Raw genomic sequence first — 19,397 nt, forward strand, 5'->3', positions numbered from 1 at the left:
ATTACCGACTGGAGGGGCGAATGACGATAACCACAATGCAATGGGGCGTTGTTGCTATCCTACGTACACGTGCATGTCAGTTTTGATGAGTGAAGACGATATAATTACTTTCAGATACTGGTGCGGTGTCTCTGCAATAAGGCATGTTCTCAGTGTTTTTTCTCAATTTCATATTATCCATTCAAGACACATGAGCTAATAGCCTAGCATGTTATCCCCATTTGCAATCCGCGTGTTTAGACTGTTGGTAACTGGCTGTGACGTTTCTCAGGAGGCGTGATCTTTGCGGGATGCAGATCGTGGTACCCCGGAAGGATGCGGAGGATGAGGAAAGGGGATAATTTTGACCCGTTGGAATTTCAGACGGGCAGTTTAATGTGTTGCAATTTCGGACGGGCAGTTTAATGTGTTGCAGTGTTTATGGACGTAAATAATACAGTCAGTTCTAGCTGACGATTTGACGTGTGATCTCGCCATGTTTCCTTCGTGCTACTCTAAACCTACGGACAGTGTCTTTCAAAGGACATCTCTGGCTAAAATATTGCTAGGAGTTTTTATCGTGTACATGTTACACACCTGCTGGGTGATATATGGCTTTGTCTACACCAAACCTTGCGAAAGCGGAAGTGGGGAACATTGCATATCCTCCTATTTGGCAACTAGGCCCCGACTTCAGGTCAGTAATGCTGTCTTGTGTACTGCAGTGATTGAAGTTGTCTACTGCATACGGACTCTGCTCTTACGGAGACGCTTAGCAATTTTAATCTGTACATGGACTGTGATTTTACTATTCCATTCTATTCCAGCTCAGCATATACTCCTGTTCGAGACCAGACCATAGTGAGCTTAACCTCATCACCAAGATCGATGAGTTTGACATACATTCTAAATATGAAAGGTAGGCCAAGCATTTCATTCCATTGCAAACTAAAATCCTCAATAAACCAGTCTACAAAAATACCACAAACAATAACAATTGTTACTTTCAAGGTCAAGTCAATAATGGGTCAATCATGCGGAGTCAGCACTGTGTGTCTGTGTTCCAGGACAGTGAATGTGTCCCAGCCAGATGAGACGCATAACAATGGGACTTTGTATGTGATGGTGTTTATACACCAGGCTGGACGGTCTCCAATGGAGGATAGCAGACAGGTCCACCATGCAACCAAGATGACCACGCAGATGCTGTCCAGACGTCAAAAGAGCCCAGGCAAACACAAACTCAAAGTAAACACAGAATTAACTTAATCCATGTACGTTTTAAACTGTATGTTCTTTAAACGGCATGACCCTTTACAGGAACTGCTCATTCAATGCACTACAATCTGAGGTTGAGAAGAATCCAACAAACTCATATTAATCTGCAGTTTAAAGTAACGTATTTTAATTGCCGTGGCTTTTATAGAACTACATGTTTTTGTGGTGCAGTGTTTATACGAGGGCGCCGTCTATTTAATTAAGTAAGGACAGCATAGGAATAACGCAGAGAAGTTTATTTATTAGTACATCTCTGGTGTCTCGTAACAGTGTAAGTAAGTAAGTAAGCGTGCTGTCAACAATATATGTTAACAGCCAGCAAAGCATACGCTGTGCGCGTAGAGGTAGATCGCTGTGTAGATGTTTCTAACTCCCGGAATCAGATGGCTGAGCAGTTAGGGAATCGGGCTATTAATCAGAAGGTTCGATTCCCGGCCGGGAAAAATTTAGTTGTGTCCTTGGGCAAGGCACTTCACCCTACTTGCCTCGGGGGAATGTCCCCTGTACTTACTGTAAGTCGCTCTGGATAAGAGTGTCTGCTAAATGACTAAATGTAACTAATGTTGGCGAGGACACTGATAGTGATGCAGAAATGGATATTTAGTGACAGTTTAGTATTTTTGTACTGGTACCTGTTTGTAGTGAAATTTCATACGAATTACGGTGAATACAAATAAAATGTTGCAGCGTTTATTTGAAGGTTGTGTTGATTAATCTGTATCAGATTTTAATTCAGCATTTAATCCAGGGCGGTGTTTATCGGAGGGCGGCGTTTAATCGAATAAATACAGTATAGCTACCCTAGAGATAAACAATGACTCCGTCTCTTAGTAATCTCTTCTTCACCTTTGACCTCTCCCAGAACCCTAACCCCGTCCCAGGATCCAGAGCTGAAGGTCCAGTCTCCTACTGGCGCCCCACTCTCAGACTCTCCGTCATGGCAGAGGAGTTCACCTTCACCAGGGGCAACCTGCCCAGCGACGTAAGACGCTACATGCGAGTGTACGTCTCCTCCCATCTCCCAGTCACTACAACAGAGATTGTGAAAAACAATATTTTATTAGTGATAAAATGATAGGATTTGTAACATTTGTCTGTTTCCGTATGCCTAGTTTCAAGGACGGGAGGAGGATGACATATCTGCCCCTGCTTCTGATTGATGAGCTCAGTTTCCGACTGAAGGATCTTATGGTGGGTATGCTGTCGTGTTTGTAAACTCACAAACAAACAACTCACTTGCAACGACAGATCATGTTGTTCTATGAGACAAGAACGTAAAAGGATCCTCATGTTGTTGTTGCGATCTTAGGAAATCAACGGCACGTTGACTGAGCTTCCTCTGACTATCTCCTACGAGGGCATCTCCTTGAGAACCTTCCGCTTCTGGGTCCACCTACAGGATGTGGTGTACTCCCTCCAACAGTTTGGTGAGAGAGCTGGGTTTAGAAACGGTACAGACTAGTTAGTTAACAGTTACTAGTTAGTAGGTTGGGACTTTAGTCGATATGTAGTTTAAGTTAGTGAGCCTATAGCCACAGAAGGTAGTTTGGATATTTTGTAAGTTCTGATTAGTTAGATATAGTTTTGTGGGTTAGTTAATCACAGTAAAAATAATATGAACCTTCTTTTGGTCGGTGTGTTTGTCTAGGCTTCACCGAGGACAGTATTGATGAAATCAAAGACATCTTAGTGGATACTAATCTGTATCTCCTAGCATTGACTGCCCTGGTCACAGTCTTCCATGTAAGTTATATACTTTATCGGAATAGAGCCGCAAACCCTAAATACACTGGTCATCCTATACCTGCTGACTCGAGACTGATATGTCACACTCTGCTGTTTATATGACAGATTCTGTGTGACTTCCTGGCCTTGAAGAATAACATCAGCTTCTGGAGGAGGAAAAAAACCATGGTGGGAATGTCTCGCAAGTCAGGTGAGAAGAAAGCATGCCGTTACTTTGCAAATGCAATGGAAAAGAACAATGTAGGATTCAGGAAGAGCATCTCAAATATATAAACAGTAAACATTTTACACAGTAAAGTATTTGTATTATCTTTTAAGGGAAAGAATGCAAACAGCTCTTTCAAAATGACTCAGTACTTGAGCCTGTTTTTAATTTGGACTTTCCTTGTTGTCTGGTAACCGGGCCATGTGTGTGTGTCAGTGCTGTGGAGGTGTTTCAGCACTGTGGTGATCTTCCTCCACCTCCTGCAGGAGGGCAGCAGTGTGCTGGTCCTGCTGCCGCTCGCTGTGGGCTCCATCATAGAGGTACATCTGAATGGCGGAAGAGGAGGAGGAGGAGGAGGAGAGAGAGACAGAGACAGAGAAAATGAGAGCAGGATAGGGAGAGAGAGGGAGAGAGAACGAGAGCAGGAGAGACAGAAAAGATAGAAAGACTGCTTGACAGGAAGCTACCGTTCAAAGTTGCTTCTTATTTTCCTTTCTAGGTTTGGAAGGTCAAAAAAGTCTTCAAGATACAGCTCCAGTTGAAAAAGTCTAGGTCCATATTTGAAGTAAGCGCATTGTGATCCAGATTCTTCACGTTCCATACAAACAACATAGATCATTTTATATAATAAAATAATAATATTAATTTCCAAAAAATACACAATTATTATGAGTCCATTGTATTGAAACTATGTTCTTGCAGTTAGGTAAGCTGGACGAACCGGAGAAAAGGACCATGGAACATGATTCACAGGTCAGAAACCAGTAGGGATCACAAACTTTAAAAAAAAAATCCAACAAAAAAGGGTTGTAATGACAAAGGTTTCTCTCTCCAGGCCATTAGATACCTGTCTTACCTCGTGTGTCCTCTCTGCATCAGTGGAGTTATGTTCTCTCTGGTCTACCTCAAGTATAAGAGGTGAGCAATGAATCTGGTATTTCATTAGTTTCATTCAGTATTAGTAGCTGTGATGGCTGACTAGCATATCTGAAACGGTTTATTTATTTTCACAGTTATTATTTGTGGTTTATCAACAGTCTTATAACCGGTAAGTTGAACATAACTCATATTTCAAGATGTAGCTGCAGTATTCCTTAGTAGTCTTTTGATTGCCAAAAGCTAAGGTGTTATTTCAGTCCTACTGACGCTCATTGGTTAAGCCTCCTCCTGATCCCTATACCATATTCCAGCTAACTGCTCATTTCAGTGTGGCTTACTTGTTGGCTAACAGCGCATGCTTGACTACACCTCCGGTACAGACCAACCTAGTCACATCAAGATGTTTCCATCCCTGCAGGGGTGTATGCCTTTGGTTTCCTGTCCATGACACCTCAGCTCTTCATCAACTACAAGGTCAGTCCCGTCAGGGTCATGTGAAGGTCATTTTTCAGTTTTGAAGGACACCTACTGGAGGTGAAGTCAATGCTGCCGTTTTTCCCTCCTTGCCCATTCTAACAGATGAGGTCAGTGGCTCACATGGAGGGGAATGTGCTGGTGTACAGGGTGAGTGCTTCACATCGAGCAAATGTTTATCTGGGTTTGAATTGTGTCAGAGGTGTAAGGAGTCCCTAAGGTGGAGGATAGATGGGGTGGTTGGAAACAGGGGGATGGGATACTTGGATGGGACCCTCCCCAATATTTAAATATGTCTCTAATCCCCCCCCCCCCCCACACACACACACTCAATTTGAACACTGCTCGTGATATCATCTAGTTGACATCCTAATGGATTTATTCATAGACTAATATCGATGACGTGCGTGTGCGTGCATATGTATGTGTACATATGTTTGTATGTGTGTGTGTGTGCTTGCAGGGTCTCAGCACGCTGGTGAATGACGTGTTCTCCAGTCTGTTCAGCGGCCACTCCTCCCTCCAGCTGTCCTGCTTCAGAGATGAGCTCCTCCTCTTCATCTACCTCTACCAGAGGAGGTCAGACACACCTCCCCTCTCTCTCTCCATCTACCTCTACCAGAGGTCAGACACACCTCCTCTCTCTCTCTCCATCTACCTCTACCAGAGGTTAGACACACCTCCTCTCTCTCCATCTACCTGTACCAGAGGAGGTCAGACACACCTCCTCTCTCTCTCTCCATCTACCTCTAACAGAGGTTAGACACACCTCCTCTCTCTCCATCTACCTCTACCAGAGGAGGTCAGACACACCTCCTCTCTCTCTCTCCATCTACCTCTACCAAAGGTCAGACACACCTCTTCTTTCTCCTCTCCATCTACCTGTACCAGAGGAGGTCAGACACACCTCCTCTCTCTCTCTCCATCTACCTCTACTAGATGGAGGTCAGACACACTTTCCCATCTCTCCTCTCCTCCTCATCTACTTCTATCAGAGGACGTCACACACCTCCTTTCCTCCTCTCGCTCCTCCTCTTTCTACACCAAACCTTCTAAACCTCCTTCTGTTCCCTCTCTGCAGGCGTTACGCTGTCAGCAAGACTTCAGGGCAGGAATACAGAGCTGCACACAGCAAGAAACTCAAAGCCCAGTGAGACAGTGACAATCACCACGAACAAGACAACAAATTAATGAATGAAACAATTAAATATTTATGAATGGATGAGGCCATGATGAATGAGTTTAGAAGGATGACTGAATGAATGCCTGCATGAATGAATTGTACTTCAGTGCAGGTTTCTTTCTCTTTTTTTTAACAGACGCAGAAACACATCAATTTCCACCATGTTAGACAGCAACCAGCGGTTGTTAGTAGCATGTGATGCACCCAACCTCTCTGTATGGCATCATAAGACTGTTCCTCATTGATCACTAATATAAGTAGGTCTGGTCTCAAGCATGAAGCGGTTTACCTGCCTGCACCACCTAGTCTTTACCACTAAGAGGCGCCTGACTCCACAGTGCTCTCCCTGGTTTCTCTAGGGTTAAGTTACTTTAGATTTTCTGTAGAACTCTTTTAGCTGTTCAGATATGCAGTTCTCTCAGTGCGTGACCATCCTCGTGGTCTTACAGTATTTAATACCAAGATCAATCATTTCTGAAACTGTAAATCCTTCATTTACATTAAATATATAAGTTAACTTTCAACACCTTCCCAGTTTGATTGTCGTTCATATGAAGATCACTAGTTTACAAAGGAGGACCTGTTCTATCATACTATATGTTATTTTAACATGCCGACATTATTATAACCCAATTGTACAAGTTATTCTCTTGTTATTGCTTTCATGTATGACATGTTGAAGTCCATTTCTAAATGGCCAATAGTTGGGTCTCTAAAAACACAAAAACATGACATTGCCTTACTATGACACAGCAATACATGAACATAGGAGGCAGTGACAGGTTGCCTGCTTTTACTCTGTCATTTTTATTTCATTTCTTTATTTCATCTATTTGACAAGATGGCTGACTGAGCCGAGACAAAATATATACCAGTGTACACCGGTATATCTTCTATATACCAGTTCATCTGGGATTCTCCGTGTCCGTCTCCAGGAAGCAACAGTGAGTGCCATCAATGAATGATGGTATCTGTAGTGTGTAGGGTTCAGAGTCCTGTCTCTTGTAAAGAATGGAGGTTCCAGTTTTGTCGTTCTGCAGATCCCATGTCTCTGGGATTGTCCCCCTGGGGACACTTCTACAGTGTGACACCAACTCTCGGCTGTAGGAACCCAGGAGGAGCCAGTAGGAACTGAAATCATATCCCATAGTCTGTCCAGGCGGACCTCTTCACAGTCTGAGTCTATAAAAATGAGGTCTGGTTCGGGGAGGGAGGGAGATGGAGGGGGGAGGTAGAGGTGTGTCCTGTAGCTGCTTGTGCAGAGCTTCTTCAGCTGTCTCCATAGTCCCTACCTCCGTGGCCCCGGTCCAATCTAGCTGAACCGCCCCATCATCCCTCCTTCTCCTCATATCATTCTCCTCCTTCCCCCCGTTCCTCCTCCTCCCTCAGCACCAGGCCAGTTGAAGCAGCCCCCCCCCCCCCCCCCTTCCGCAGTCAATCCAGGACCGGCTTTGGGATCCTCAACCAACCCCCTTAACCCCTACCCCCCCCCTCCCCCAACACCTACCCCCCCCCCCCCCCGGAGCTAGTGCGTTGAGGGGGCGGGCCCCCGGCCCATCATCTTGAGGCGCGCCTGGTCGATGACGTCCAGCAGGTTCTTGGCGTCGACGGCGAGCGCGTGGGCGGCCGTCAGCATCTGCTTCTTGTAGTCCTGCTGCAGCGACGTCATCACGTACTGCTGGGCCAGCTTCATCTTGCTGATCAGCTCCGCCAGGTCGGAGTTCAACAACTTCTGGGCCATCTCGATCTGGAGGAGAGAGAGGGGGAGGGATGGTGGGAGTTACAGGCTTTACCGGCAATGTGATGGATTTTGTGTCTACGTCTGTTTTGGACAGCGACAGGACAGTTTGTGCGTCGCAGAGCTGACAGATTGTGGATATTTGTCAGACCGCCCAAACATTGACATGTAATGTTCATCCATTGGCTGAGGTTTCTGTCTCTATTGTGAGCAGGGTGTTGTGAGCATTGGAGTGTGTATGTGTGTGTGTGTGTTTACCTCTCTGTGAGTGCTGGCGGGAAGCTGGGGGATTGTCTCGTCAACGGTAGCAAGTAACGTCCTAAGAGCCAGACCTACATCCTGGGAACGCACACACACTCTATTAGACATGATAACACAGGGGCTGGACATGTGTTTAAAAAATATATGTTCCTTTCCAAACAGTATACATTGTTAGAAATCTATAGCGACGTCCCTGCTGTGTCACATGGTTTCACAGCCTCGCTGCTAACTGGAGCGGATTGGGAGTCTCTCACCTTCACCATGGGAACATACTCCTCTGGAGGGGCCGGCTGAATCTTACTGGACATCTCGATAACCGCCTTGACCAATCCCGTCACATTCTCGTAGACTTTGTCATTGGAGCGATCCAGGTTGGCTGTAGGGGGCGGGCTGATCTCCTGAGGCTGGAGCTAGACCAATGAGAGGACAGGTCAGTCAGACAAGAGGAGGAGTCAGCAAAAAGGGGTTATGGGTTAGGGTAAAAAAAGAATATGAAAATCACATGGTAGTTCTCTACTCTCACCAGTAGGGGGAGGTACAGGTCAGATAGTGAGTGATGGTGGCAGGATTTCGACAGGGGTGATTGAAAACAAACAGCCACGAGGTTGGATTGTATTTTAGGACATCGGCGTGTTAGTTTAAAGGATTTGGTGGTTTGAGTGAGATTACATAACCGAGACAAACGTTGTAGAGACGCAAACACACAAAAGTCATGATCGTGAAGCACAATGACAGCGTATGTATCTACAGCTTCAGGAAACAGTAGGGTCGACACAAGATGACAAGGAACATGATTCGATGGACGGCTACAATCTCCTGTGAAGAGGAGCCACGCTCTCGCTGTTCTGATCAATGTTTTCGAGCGAAAAGCTGATTGATAACCGATAGGGCTACTGAGTGGGAGGACAGGAGGTAAAACACACACGAGCTAGGAGTGTAACACACACACCAACAACGCAGACACACAGAGTGTGTAACACACACTAACACACAGAGTGAGCTTACCCTCCAGGGCTATAAGGTCAACAACAAAAGGCAGAGAGGAGGAGGAGGAAGAGCAGGAGCACAAAGGGCAGCCAGAGGAAAGAGGAGGAGAGAAGATTAATGCCACAAGCATCGCAAACACACATGCACCAACACCAGGGCAGCTAGGCCGGTCCTGGGATGTAAAACCAGTGCACACAAACACACAGAGACAGACAGCGGCTGTGTGAGGTAGGGGCAACATGCTAAACCAAAAACAAACTAGCCGTCTGACCAAAGCGAATCTGAGCATGAATCGTACTGCTCTGACCAAGGGGCAAGGAGTCATGTGGCTACGGTGGAGATGCTAGCACATGACGGCTAGTGCAAGGAGAAATCGCTAAGCTCAGATCCAGTGACCCCTTATAGAGTCCTCTATGGACTTGGTCACGGTGTAGTAGGAAAATGTGTATACTTGACTGTTCTCAGAGAGGGGAACCACATTGTAGATAGTTATCCCCCCCTTTATGGAACAATGCTAATATTCCCCAGGGGCTGTTTAAAAGGTGTCATAGAATGGAGAGTTTCCACCGCAGGCCTAACTGGAGGAGTGTTGAATGAAGGGTGGGACTAACAGCTGGGACTGCTTTAGCAAACATTGTGTGTGTGTGTGTGTGTGTGTGTGTGTGTATGTGTGTGTGTGTGATAAACCCAGATTACTGTTCCCTGTAGAGGGAGCCAGACATGTATCCATCCAGCCAGGGTGAAATGCAGTATGTGTCTGAGTTTGATTGAAGATTGCAGTCAGGACCATGGGACTCTGCTTTTGACTTTACCGAGTGACCTAAATCAAGCGCACTCCAATGACTAATATTACTGCCATGCAATCTAGGCAAGATTTGGTGGTACATGCCATGGAGAGTAATACAGTGCAATTATTTATTTTCAATAACATTCTACTAGCAAAGATATATGTTAGCCGGTTGCATTTTGAATACGAGTTCCACTGAACACACAGCGAATAGAACACCCGTGCAACGCAACTGGACGACATAGCTGCTAAAAACTTTAACTTTAGCTCTGAATATGTGGACAGTTTTAGGTTACAATACCTTTACAGTTTTAGTAATACAATATCACTTGTGTAAGTATAAATCATCTAACGGTCAAGACCGTATAGCAGTAGATGTGTCGCGCGTGTGTATGTGTACCTTGACCCCTTCGTTGTAGCTGTCCACAGGGTTGAGGCAGGCCAGACTGCCCAGGTGGCTGGGGGCTCCTGGCCGGGGGGGCTTCTTAGGGGGGGCTGCATGTTCTGGTGGGGCAGGGGACAGACAGTGATGAACACATACAGTTTGGTTCTGAATACTCACAAACAACATCAACACATTGTCTGACAGCAGGAATGCATTTGAAGGCAGTTCACAAACAGCTGCTCAGATGGGATGCAGGGATTAAAAAGTATGTTTCTATGTACGTATTTTCAATAACATTAGACAAATTGGATTTCGAAAATGCAACAGTAGTTTAGGAAGCTTTCAAAGCAAAAAAAAAAAAGAAACCATCTGGGTTGTATCAGCACCCTCTTCATGTCTAGTCCAGTGGGACAGTTTCTCTTCTGACGTTCTGACGGGGTTATAGGTTATCAATCCAATCTGAATGAATATATGATTTCCAATCAATCTAGAGACTAACAGCAACTTAACACACAGTTACTAGAATAACTGTGACCGCAGCATTGGAGCTTTCTGTGTTTCCTCAGGTTTAGCATTCTGCTTATGGATGGTATTATGGCATACTTTATAGAGTTGGGTAGGCCAATTGTCATTTGCTTGAATGACAGAATTTGAAATGGCTGATATTTGAGCCAAGTCGGTTCCGGCCTCCTCAGAGCCTTGTAGTCGAATCCAAAGCTGAACCGCAGTGAAGACGGAACACAATACCAGGGTTGAGGATGTGTAATTATGCCAAGTGCTATGGTCATGTGGGTGGGGGCATTACCTGGTTTGCCAACAGGCTGGTAGATGTGTTGGTTTCCTGTCTGCACAAACAAACACACACACACACTGGGGATTAAAAATATGCATGAATGCAGCCAAGGGTTCCAACCCTGTTTTCTGAAATGTTCTTGTTTGGTTCAACGTCCCCAGTGCCTTCTGAGTTGTTGTGGTTGGTTCAAACCGATACCCAAAATACTTTGCATGCTTCGACACACACACACACACACAAACAGAAACAGACGCTGACACACACACAGACAGACAGAGTAACAGAAACAACCACACACACACACACTTGACGAGACCACAGCAAATTCAAGGGGACGAGAAGCAGTGTACAATAACAGTCGAAAATATCTCCAGTCTGTTCTACATCTCTAGGTCTGCTTTCAAATCTAAAAAACAAAATGATGCCAACGACTAGCATTAGCTCCCATTTCCATTCCATTTACTCCCAACACCCATGTTGAATTCTCCCAAGGACACTCCAACCTCTCTCTCCAAACATGCTAGCTAAACAGTCTGTTCCTCCCAGCAACATTCTGCCCTCACATAATTACTACACCACTACAGAGAGATATCTAGCTGTGAAGTTGGAGTTGGGGTTTTGCAAATTGACTGGCAAATTTGAGAGGCTGGTGTGACAGTAGCTTTAATGTGGCTGGGGTTGCTAGCATGGGCTGGGCCGGGCTGGGCCAGGCCAAAGACAGTCTGAGGGAAAAAATGAAACAATTTACATAATGGAGCTTGAAACTCAAGCTTGACCTGTCTAATGTAAGTGAGCAGGTATTACCCTGTACTGAGAGACTGGCCCAGTGTGTGAGTGTATTCTACTACACTGAAGAGTTCCAGCCGTGTGAAAGGACCACACCAAACTCTACCCCGCCCCCCATTTCCCCTTTCCACATTTATCTTTTCTTTCCCTCATTTATTCACATTCGTCAGACCCCAGATAATGTGTGTGAATCTGGTGACCTCTGACCCATAGCCCCTTCTCTCCCTGGTCCAGGTCAAATTCTGTGCTGGGCCCATTTCCCCCATGAGAGCTTAGTCAAACACACAGCTCCCCCCCCCCCCCCCTCCCCTCCCCCCCAATCCTGTTTATCCAGCAACAAACCCCGTGGTCACTCTGGCTAGTCTGCCGCACTGGCAAGGTTACCCAGGACAAACTGTGTGGAAACTATGGCATGTGAGCACCTAAAGGCTGATCAATTGGTGATGTCATCATCCCATAGACTTGCCTAGCAGAGTAACCCAACACCTCCCCTGGCAACCATTACCGTGTCCCGCCACAACACGCATTGACATACGGCTACTTTAGACATAGGGAGAAAAACCTTGTGGGGCTAGGAGATATGGGGACTTGGCGATGAGGGGACTAGGAGATTACAGGACTAGGAGATGAGGCAACAAGGGGATACTGAGACTAGGAGATAATAGGACTAGGATATGAACAGACTAGGAGACGAAGTGACAAGGTGATATTGAGACTAGGAGATGAGGGGACAAGGAGATGAGGGGACTCACTGTTCCCTGGAGGGCGCAGTCTTCTCTCTCCAGACTCCCTCGGGAGTTCCTCGACTCTGGCTTCTGGAGACAGAGAGAGAAAGAAAGAGGGAGCGAATTAGAGAACTGGGAGACGGTTAGAACACAGGGAGACAAATGAATGCAGAAGGGACAGAGTTGAAAAGGACAGAGAGAGGACAGAACGAGGGCAGAGCAGTCAAACGTCAGAGAAAAAAGAGGGAGATCATTCATACACCCATATTTAACACCAACCAGTCAATAACACAAGTAACACTAGTCAAGGAAGTTATTCTTTTACAAAATATCATTCGACTAACTGTATGATAAGTAACAGGTTGGCAGCACACAGGAAACAAAACATGTCATCTCGAATTAAGTGGAAAGCACCGTAAACAACAAAAATGTAAACCTATCCAGTTCATCTATATATCTACACCACAAGGAGGATTCTAATGGATCCACTATCATGGGAAGTAAGTCCATGTTATAAAACTCTCATTCCAGCGCTCGCTCCTCCGGCTAACTTATCTCAACTTGCCATCTTTCACACCATTCCCTCTGCGCCTGCCAAGCTATTTGCCATAAAACATCTGCACACTCCCCCCCCACCCTCTGTTCTTCCTTTCCTTTTACACTCACACACACACACACACACACACATATATATACACACACATGCACACACACAGTAACACCCACACATCTGCCCCCCCACACATGCACCCCCCCTGCTCTCCCCCCTCTGCCCCCCCACCAATAAACCTGTAACCCCCCACACACCCCCCAGTCCTGTACCAGTCTTCCGAGGCAGGACTTGAAAACCTGCATCCTCTGAGCTGTTCCTCTCTGCTGCCTGGGTCTGTGTCTGTCTGGCTGTCTGTGAGCTGCTAGCAGGGCCATCAACTAGACGGCAGACTACGGGCGCTTTAACGCCTCACTTCCTGTCTGAGGAGAGCTTATATCGGTCTTCCCAGCTTACAGAGAGAGAGAGTGAGAGAGAGGGTGTGAGCGAGAGAGAGTCGGGAGAGAGAGAGAAAGTGCTGCCAGCTAGCTGTCTATCATTCGGTCTGCCTATCCCTTACTGCCTCCCTCTCTTTCTCTCCTCCCTCTATTCTCCTTCTCTCCCCTCCCTCTCTTTCTCTCCTCCCTCTATTCTCCTTCTCTCCCCTCCCTCTCTTTCTCCCCTCCCTCTATTCTCCTTCTCTCCCCTCCCTCTCTTTCTCTCCTCCCTCTATTCTCCTTCTCTCCCCTCCCTCTCTTTCTCCCCTCCCTCTATTCTCCTTCTCTCCCCTCCCTCTCTTTCTCCCCTCCCTCTATTCTCCTTCTCTCCCCTCCCTCTCTTTCTCCCCTTCTCCTTCCCAGTCCATCCTCCTCTTAGGGGAGAAGTGATTATAGGAATCTGGGGTAAAAACACGCACTCAGCCTCCTCAGCTTTCCAGCAAAGATCATTTGGCTTTCACCAACTGTGGGTCAGAGTGAGTTTACCATACTTCATGGCTCATAGAGAGACACAAACCTATGATTAGCCAGGAATTCACTCTAGCCACACCTGGGTTAGACACACACACACACACACACACAGGCACACACACAGGCACACACACAGGCACACACACTGTACATGAAAAAAAACTGAGGACTCTACTCTACTTTGTGAAAGAAAAATGGTTAGAAAAATATTTTTTCTTTCTCTCTGTTCACACACACACACAAACACACACAAATCAAACTCAGACACCGAGCCAAGTTTTTCTCCCTCAGAGTAAAAAGCTGAAAAATACGAAAGAATATAAATGAAAAGAAATGTTTCACTCTCTCTCCTCTGGGAATCTTTTCGCTCGTAGAAACGTAAACATGGCACAGGAAGTGGATTGGGTATCGCGGAGGAACATCTCAGAGATAATGACACGGTACGACTGAAATAACTGACGGGTGGAAACCGCCTCAGAAAAAACCCCCATCGTGCACCACATCTGTAAACAATTAACTTCACCCCTTCAGGAATCTCTCTCTCGCTTCTCATGGTGTTAAGACACTATTTTGTGTCAACACCCTCAACACTCGAAACCCAAAGACAATGCTCCAGCTCTGTGAGTGTGTATCCGTATCAGGAAGTGGTTTTCCTGCTGCAGGTCTGTGTGTGTGCGCGTGTGTGTTTGTGTTCCTACCAGGAAGCGTTCCTCCTGCTCCAGCCACCTCTGGTCCTCCTCCATCTGCTGCTGCTGCATCATCAGCTGCTCCTCCATCAGGAGAGGAGGCAGGCTCTGGCCCAGGCCCTGCATGTCCTGACACACACACACACACACACGGATACACACGCACGCGTCGGCACACACACATAAACAAATATGCACACACACATGGACACACACACACAACGTCAGGGAATCTTTTCCCACACAAACCAGAGCAATGGATCCAAACATCACCAGGCCTTGGCCCTCCTACCTCCATGCCGGGCCCCCAGTGGGTCATGTCCTGGTGGCGGGGGTGGTGGGGGTCCAGGTGGGAGGCCTGGGGGGGGTACATGGAGGGCAGGCCGTGGGGGCCCGGGTACCCCGCCATCTGAGAGGACAGAGGACATCTTAGACTGCCGTTCACACTGTTGTATATTCTTCACTTGAAACGCTGGTGTGCTAAATCAAGGGCACCCAAAGTGTGTGTGTGTGTAGAAGCGTACCTGGTAGTGGTTGTGTTGGCCCTGCCCCATGTGCTGGGGGCTGGGGTAGAAGCCCTCGCTGGAGCGGGGGCTGGGGTAGCCCGGTCTGCTTGGCTGTGGAGAGGCAGGGTTGGAGTGGAGGGAGGGAGGTGGAGGACAGAAATGCACACAGACACACAAAGAGAGAGAGACACAAGGTTATCGTTAGACACGTTGTATTTCCCGCTGTTCCAGGTTAGAGAGGGGTGGGGGGGTGGGGGTGATCACTCCCAACGGACACACAGACCCCCCCCAGATGCTGTTTGTGTGGACAGGGTTAGAGCTGCAGTCTGAGGAGAGATGGGGAAGGAGGGGGCACAGTCAAGGCTGCAGAACAAGCAGGCAGTTAGTTGGACATCCACAGTCCGGTTATGAGGAACCTGGAGGGGCCGGGGTTAGGGTTTTGTGCAGGATGGGGGGGGGGGGGGGGGGTGATGGGTAAATATCATTAGAAGGGGGTAATGAACTTGCAACACGATGTTCTCACTGACTGCATTGAGAGCAGATTGGTTTTCTCTGTATGTTAATTTGACCATGGAGGGGGGGCGGGGGGGAGGAGGAGGGAGGGAGGGTATACCTTACACAGCCTTTCATAGAAGGCCTCCCGGGGCCAGTGCTCCAGAGTAGCGAGGGAGAGAGGAGGGCAGACAGACAGAAAGACAACAGCGGGGTGAGAACAGACATACAGACAGGTAGACAGACAGGCTGATAGACAGACAAGCTGACAGACAGACAGACTGACATGGAGGAGGGGAACACGAGGAACGTGTCATGTCTGATGTGGGACAGTGGGAGAATGTTGGTGTGAGTGACGTAGGGGTTTGGACAGAGCATTTCAACATGTGTCTTACAGGGGGGGGGGGGGTATAGAGAGAGAGAGAGAGAGAGAGAGAGAGAGAGAGAGAGAGAGAGAGAGAGAGAGAGAGAGAGAGAGAGAGAGAGAGAGAGAGAGAGAGAGAGAGAGAGAGAGAGAGAGAGAGAAAAATAAAGAGAGAGAGAGAGAGAGAGAGAGAGAGAGAGAGAGAGAGAGAGAGAGAGAGAGAGAGAGAGAGAGAGAGAAAAATAAAGAGAGAGAGAGAGGGGAGATGATTGTGTGGTGGTCCCTCCAAACACCAGAACTTTCCAAAAGAGCAACATCTCCATCTAATGGACTCCCCTGGCTTGTACAGCCACATTCACAGTCACAAGGAGGGTCTAGACGGGCTAAACCCTTCTCAGACAGGTTACCAACCAAGGCCAGGAGTTTTACAGGACTGTCTTGGCTTTGTACGTTTTTTCCCCATCAGGTCATTCACAAGTCCTGAAGATTTCACCAGAGACTGTACCATGACACAGAGTATTTGAAAGTACTTGAGAGTTTGTTTTGACTCGCTATTGCTATTCAATTGGTTTCAATGCACTGGGTAAGCAAGAGTCCAGCAGAAATTGTTGCGTGTAATATTATCAATCAATGACTTTAATATCAACACACTGAACCAAACGGAGATTGGGGGTAGATTGGGGGGGAGACTGCCAGGCTACTCCTGCGAGCCCAAAAAAACAGTTGTTCCAAGATGTCTGCTCCAGTATATACACTGTCACTCAAAAAGCCTACAATGACACCGTAAAGCCTAGCAGAGGTGTCCAGACTTCCAGTAGAGTCAAGGTGACTGAACGGAGCAGTGTGAAAAGCGTTGAGGTGTGAAGGTGATCTGCATTGCTCAGCTGGGTTGAGGATTAGACAGGCATTCGGGCGAGTCTGCAAATAGTGACAATGTGAGGTCTGGTTTAGCATGCAAACAAACGCGCCATATGTACACTGAGCCGACAGTCCGTGGTAGTGTATGCGTTTTAGTTTAGGAACGTGGTCCGCACACACACACACACACAAAGGCGACCAACCCTCTGGTTAAAACACAGGTTAGTTTAGAGCTGGTCTATAGATTAAAACCGTTTTGTGGTTTTAGTTTAGAGCCGTTGCGGGTTGAGACTCTCGTCTCCTGTCACACCTGCCTGTAGGATTGTGCTGGGGGGTCTTCCCAGCTGCTGCTGACCGTACAGTGGGGGGTGGAGGGGGATGTGGGGGGGCCGCGGCGGGGGTCTCCCCCAGCGGGGGCGCGGGGCGGCGGGGGGAGGCAGCAGGGGGCAGGGGTAGCGGTGCAGGGGGGCGCTGCAGCAGAGGGAGAGCTGGGAGGTGAAGCGCTGGGAGAGGCGGGGGGGCGGGGCCGACGACAGGCACTCCAGGCTGAGGCTGGGCTGCAGGGGGGGCTGGCGGGGGGGCTGATAGAGAGCGAGAGAGGGAGCGAGAGCGCGCGCGCGAGAGAGAGACACACAGAGAGAGAGAGAGAGAGAGACACACACAGAGAGAAAGAGAGACACAGAGAGAGAGAGAGAGAGAGAGAGAGAGAGAGAGAGAGAGAGAGAGAGAGAGAGAGAGAGAGAGAGAGAGAGAGAGAGAGAGAGAGAGAGACAAACAGACAGACAGACAGACAGGGAAGAGATGAACAGGCAAACAGAGCAGAATAGGGAGAGAGACGCTAGCTAGCTGAGCAGTGGATCAACATCAACAAATAACAACACAGACACAGAAGCATGGAGTACAGCAGAAGCCAGGAGCAGGCGGGTGATGAAGTGTGTGTGCGTCTGAACAGGTGTGTGTGTGTGTGTGCACATTAGGGGGCAGCGCCAACAAGCTAAACATCAAAACATCTACCAGTAACGACGTCGTGTTTAAGAAACTGAAAGAAGTCTACGCACTCGTCAACATTTACAGAAGGTGGGGAACTGCTGAGAGGACGGGTGTGTAGTTACCAGATAAGAAACTGATCCTGAACACAACAGAATATTACTATACCTGGGACCCACATGGATGGATATCTACCTTATAAATGATTGACAAGCGCAAACCAGATCTGACATGTTGACATTAGATGCAGGGTGAACGTAGATACAGAGAAAACAACCTGAGATTGTGTGAAGCTGCTGCAATACACACTCACCCTGACTGCATCCCCAGCTCAAATGGATAAGCAGTATTCACATCATGGCGGGGGGCATTGTATTGACAAACATTAGATTTTGCATTTGTTTTTGTACAAACAACAATGCAATCTTGTTTTCATAGGCGGGTCAGAGTGGTCAGACAAACAGCCAGACAAACAGGTGTCCATGCTGACAAGTGGCCCCTCTTTACGGCCTGCCAACACACCCAAACACCCTGCTGGGCCCAGGGCTCACGCTGGAACATGACACACCCCCTACCCCTGGGAGACTGGGCAGGGGGTAGGGCACTCGGCAGGGGGTGAGGGTGCAGGGACTAGGTAAGGAGGGGCTTTGGACCGGGAAGGGGGGAGGGGTGCTGAGGGGGGGCCTTACTTTGGGCGGAGCCTCGTCGGAACCCCCCAGAGTCCCAGGACACGGTCACCTGCCTCCTCATCTCCATCCTGGCCCTCTCCTTCTGCTGGACCTTCTCCTCCTCAAGGATTGTACTGTGAACACACACACACACACACACAGAGATAGAGCTTTCAACACACACACATCCAAGTCAATATATATCTAGTGTGTGATCACAATTATACCAGGTGCAACATATAACGGGTAGCTCCCCACCTCACAATGTGATTGGCTGATCGCAATGATATAATGCTGGCTAGCTAACTAGCAACAAGACAATATAAGGTAAAATACTAGATTTCTTTCAGTAGAGGTACAGGGAATATGATATTCGTGTTAATGAATGAACAACTTTACTGATAATCCATGCGAATGAGCAGTAATATCCCAAGTAAAAAATAAAAAACAGTTGTGTGAGACAGGTCAGTGAAAAACACGTTCCCACATAGCTGCAGGTGGCAGGGTCACCCAAGAGATGGGTAGCTGTCCGGGGGGAATCCCCAGCCCATTTTACACAGCCTGTTAAAAGGTGGGAATGTTCCGGCTTCATGCCACCTCGCAGTTCTGTGTCAAAGGGTTACGGACATGGAATGTTGTTGTACAAGCATGAAGCCGGCAGCAGAGGCAGCAGAGGCACGCTAGCATTGCCGCTGATGTCACACCCCCTGGTGTCTGTCTCTGCAGCAGAGGGTGGAAGCTGTTGGAACTGTCCTCTTCACTCACCTAGATACCTGACAGCCCTGCATGCAGAGCCAGCGTACGGCAGAAGACTGGATCACGTGTCCACGTTCGCACACACTATACTAGAATGACATATGGCTCAAATTAGCCATATCCCCCCAACCCTGAGATACATTAACACACAAGCACACACACAGACACACACGTGCCACAGCGGGTCAGTAACAGGAAATAAAGAGGAAGATTGTGGTTCCTCTACATCAGGATCTGCTAGATGGATTTTCCCCAATTCTGTCAGGGAGGGAGGAGAAGGACACACATATGAAACTGCTTCCCTCGAGCCTGCTACAACCATTAGAGAAGCAAGACATGTTTTAAAGCTCGCCATTAGGCCAGGGCTCAGCCCTCGG

The 19,397-nt window shown here is 47.7% G+C and overlaps 2 protein-coding genes across 4 annotated transcripts in view; one reads left to right on the forward strand and one right to left on the reverse strand.

Annotated features, from left to right (window-relative positions):
- The first annotated feature begins 325 nt into the window (after positions 1-325).
- LOC136944453 (lipid scramblase CLPTM1L-like) lies at positions 326-5,910 on the forward strand. Of its 3 annotated transcripts, none has more exons than XM_067238223.1 (17): positions 326-676; positions 807-898; positions 1,047-1,227; positions 2,120-2,259; positions 2,370-2,448; positions 2,567-2,684; positions 2,906-3,000; positions 3,109-3,193; positions 3,425-3,528; positions 3,708-3,773; positions 3,911-3,961; positions 4,044-4,126; positions 4,222-4,256; positions 4,506-4,561; positions 4,667-4,711; positions 5,025-5,185; positions 5,643-5,910. In XM_067238223.1, exons 1-17 carry the CDS (start codon positions 476-478, stop codon positions 5,713-5,715), a joined length of 1,665 nt encoding a protein of 554 aa, XP_067094324.1. In that variant the 5' UTR covers positions 326-475; the 3' UTR covers positions 5,716-5,910. The 3 variants fall into 3 exon arrangements, with proteins under 3 accessions (XP_067094324.1, XP_067094325.1, XP_067094326.1); XM_067238224.1 differs by having other exon boundaries at positions 5,025-5,140; XM_067238225.1 differs by lacking the exons at positions 4,667-4,711; positions 5,025-5,185; positions 5,643-5,910 and having other exon boundaries at positions 4,440-4,561.
- Positions 5,911-7,268: 1,358 nt separating this feature from the next.
- ptk2ab (protein tyrosine kinase 2ab) overlaps positions 7,269-19,397 on the reverse strand; it is a 53,668-nt gene continuing 41,539 nt past the window's right edge. The window contains 11 exon segments of the mRNA XM_067238581.1: positions 7,269-7,491; positions 7,741-7,821; positions 7,998-8,153; positions 9,918-10,021; positions 10,708-10,747; positions 12,234-12,296; positions 14,402-14,518; positions 14,682-14,798; positions 14,914-15,006; positions 18,286-18,312; positions 18,314-18,398. Coding sequence (XP_067094682.1) covers positions 7,270-7,491; positions 7,741-7,821; positions 7,998-8,153; positions 9,918-10,021; positions 10,708-10,747; positions 12,234-12,296; positions 14,402-14,518; positions 14,682-14,798; positions 14,914-15,006; positions 18,286-18,312; positions 18,314-18,398 — 1,105 coding nt within the window. The 3' untranslated portion in view covers position 7,269.

Source organism: Osmerus mordax, chromosome 6 (genome assembly GCF_038355195.1).
Source record: "Osmerus mordax isolate fOsmMor3 chromosome 6, fOsmMor3.pri, whole genome shotgun sequence".
In the NCBI taxonomy this organism is placed as follows: Eukaryota; Metazoa; Chordata; class Actinopteri; order Osmeriformes; family Osmeridae; genus Osmerus; species Osmerus mordax.

Bases quoted from the DNA above. Each gene is read 5' to 3' on its own strand.
- LOC136944453 (XM_067238223.1), top strand. From the start codon at position 476: ATGTTTCCTTCGTGCTACTCTAAACCTACGGACAGTGTCTTTCAAAGG. The intron at 2,260-2,369 runs GTACGTCTCCTC...CCGTATGCCTAG, and splicing joins GTAAGACGCTACATGCGAGT to TTTCAAGGACGGGAGGAGGA. The intron at 4,127-4,221 runs GTGAGCAATGAA...TTATTTTCACAG, and splicing joins GTCTACCTCAAGTATAAGAG to TTATTATTTGTGGTTTATCA.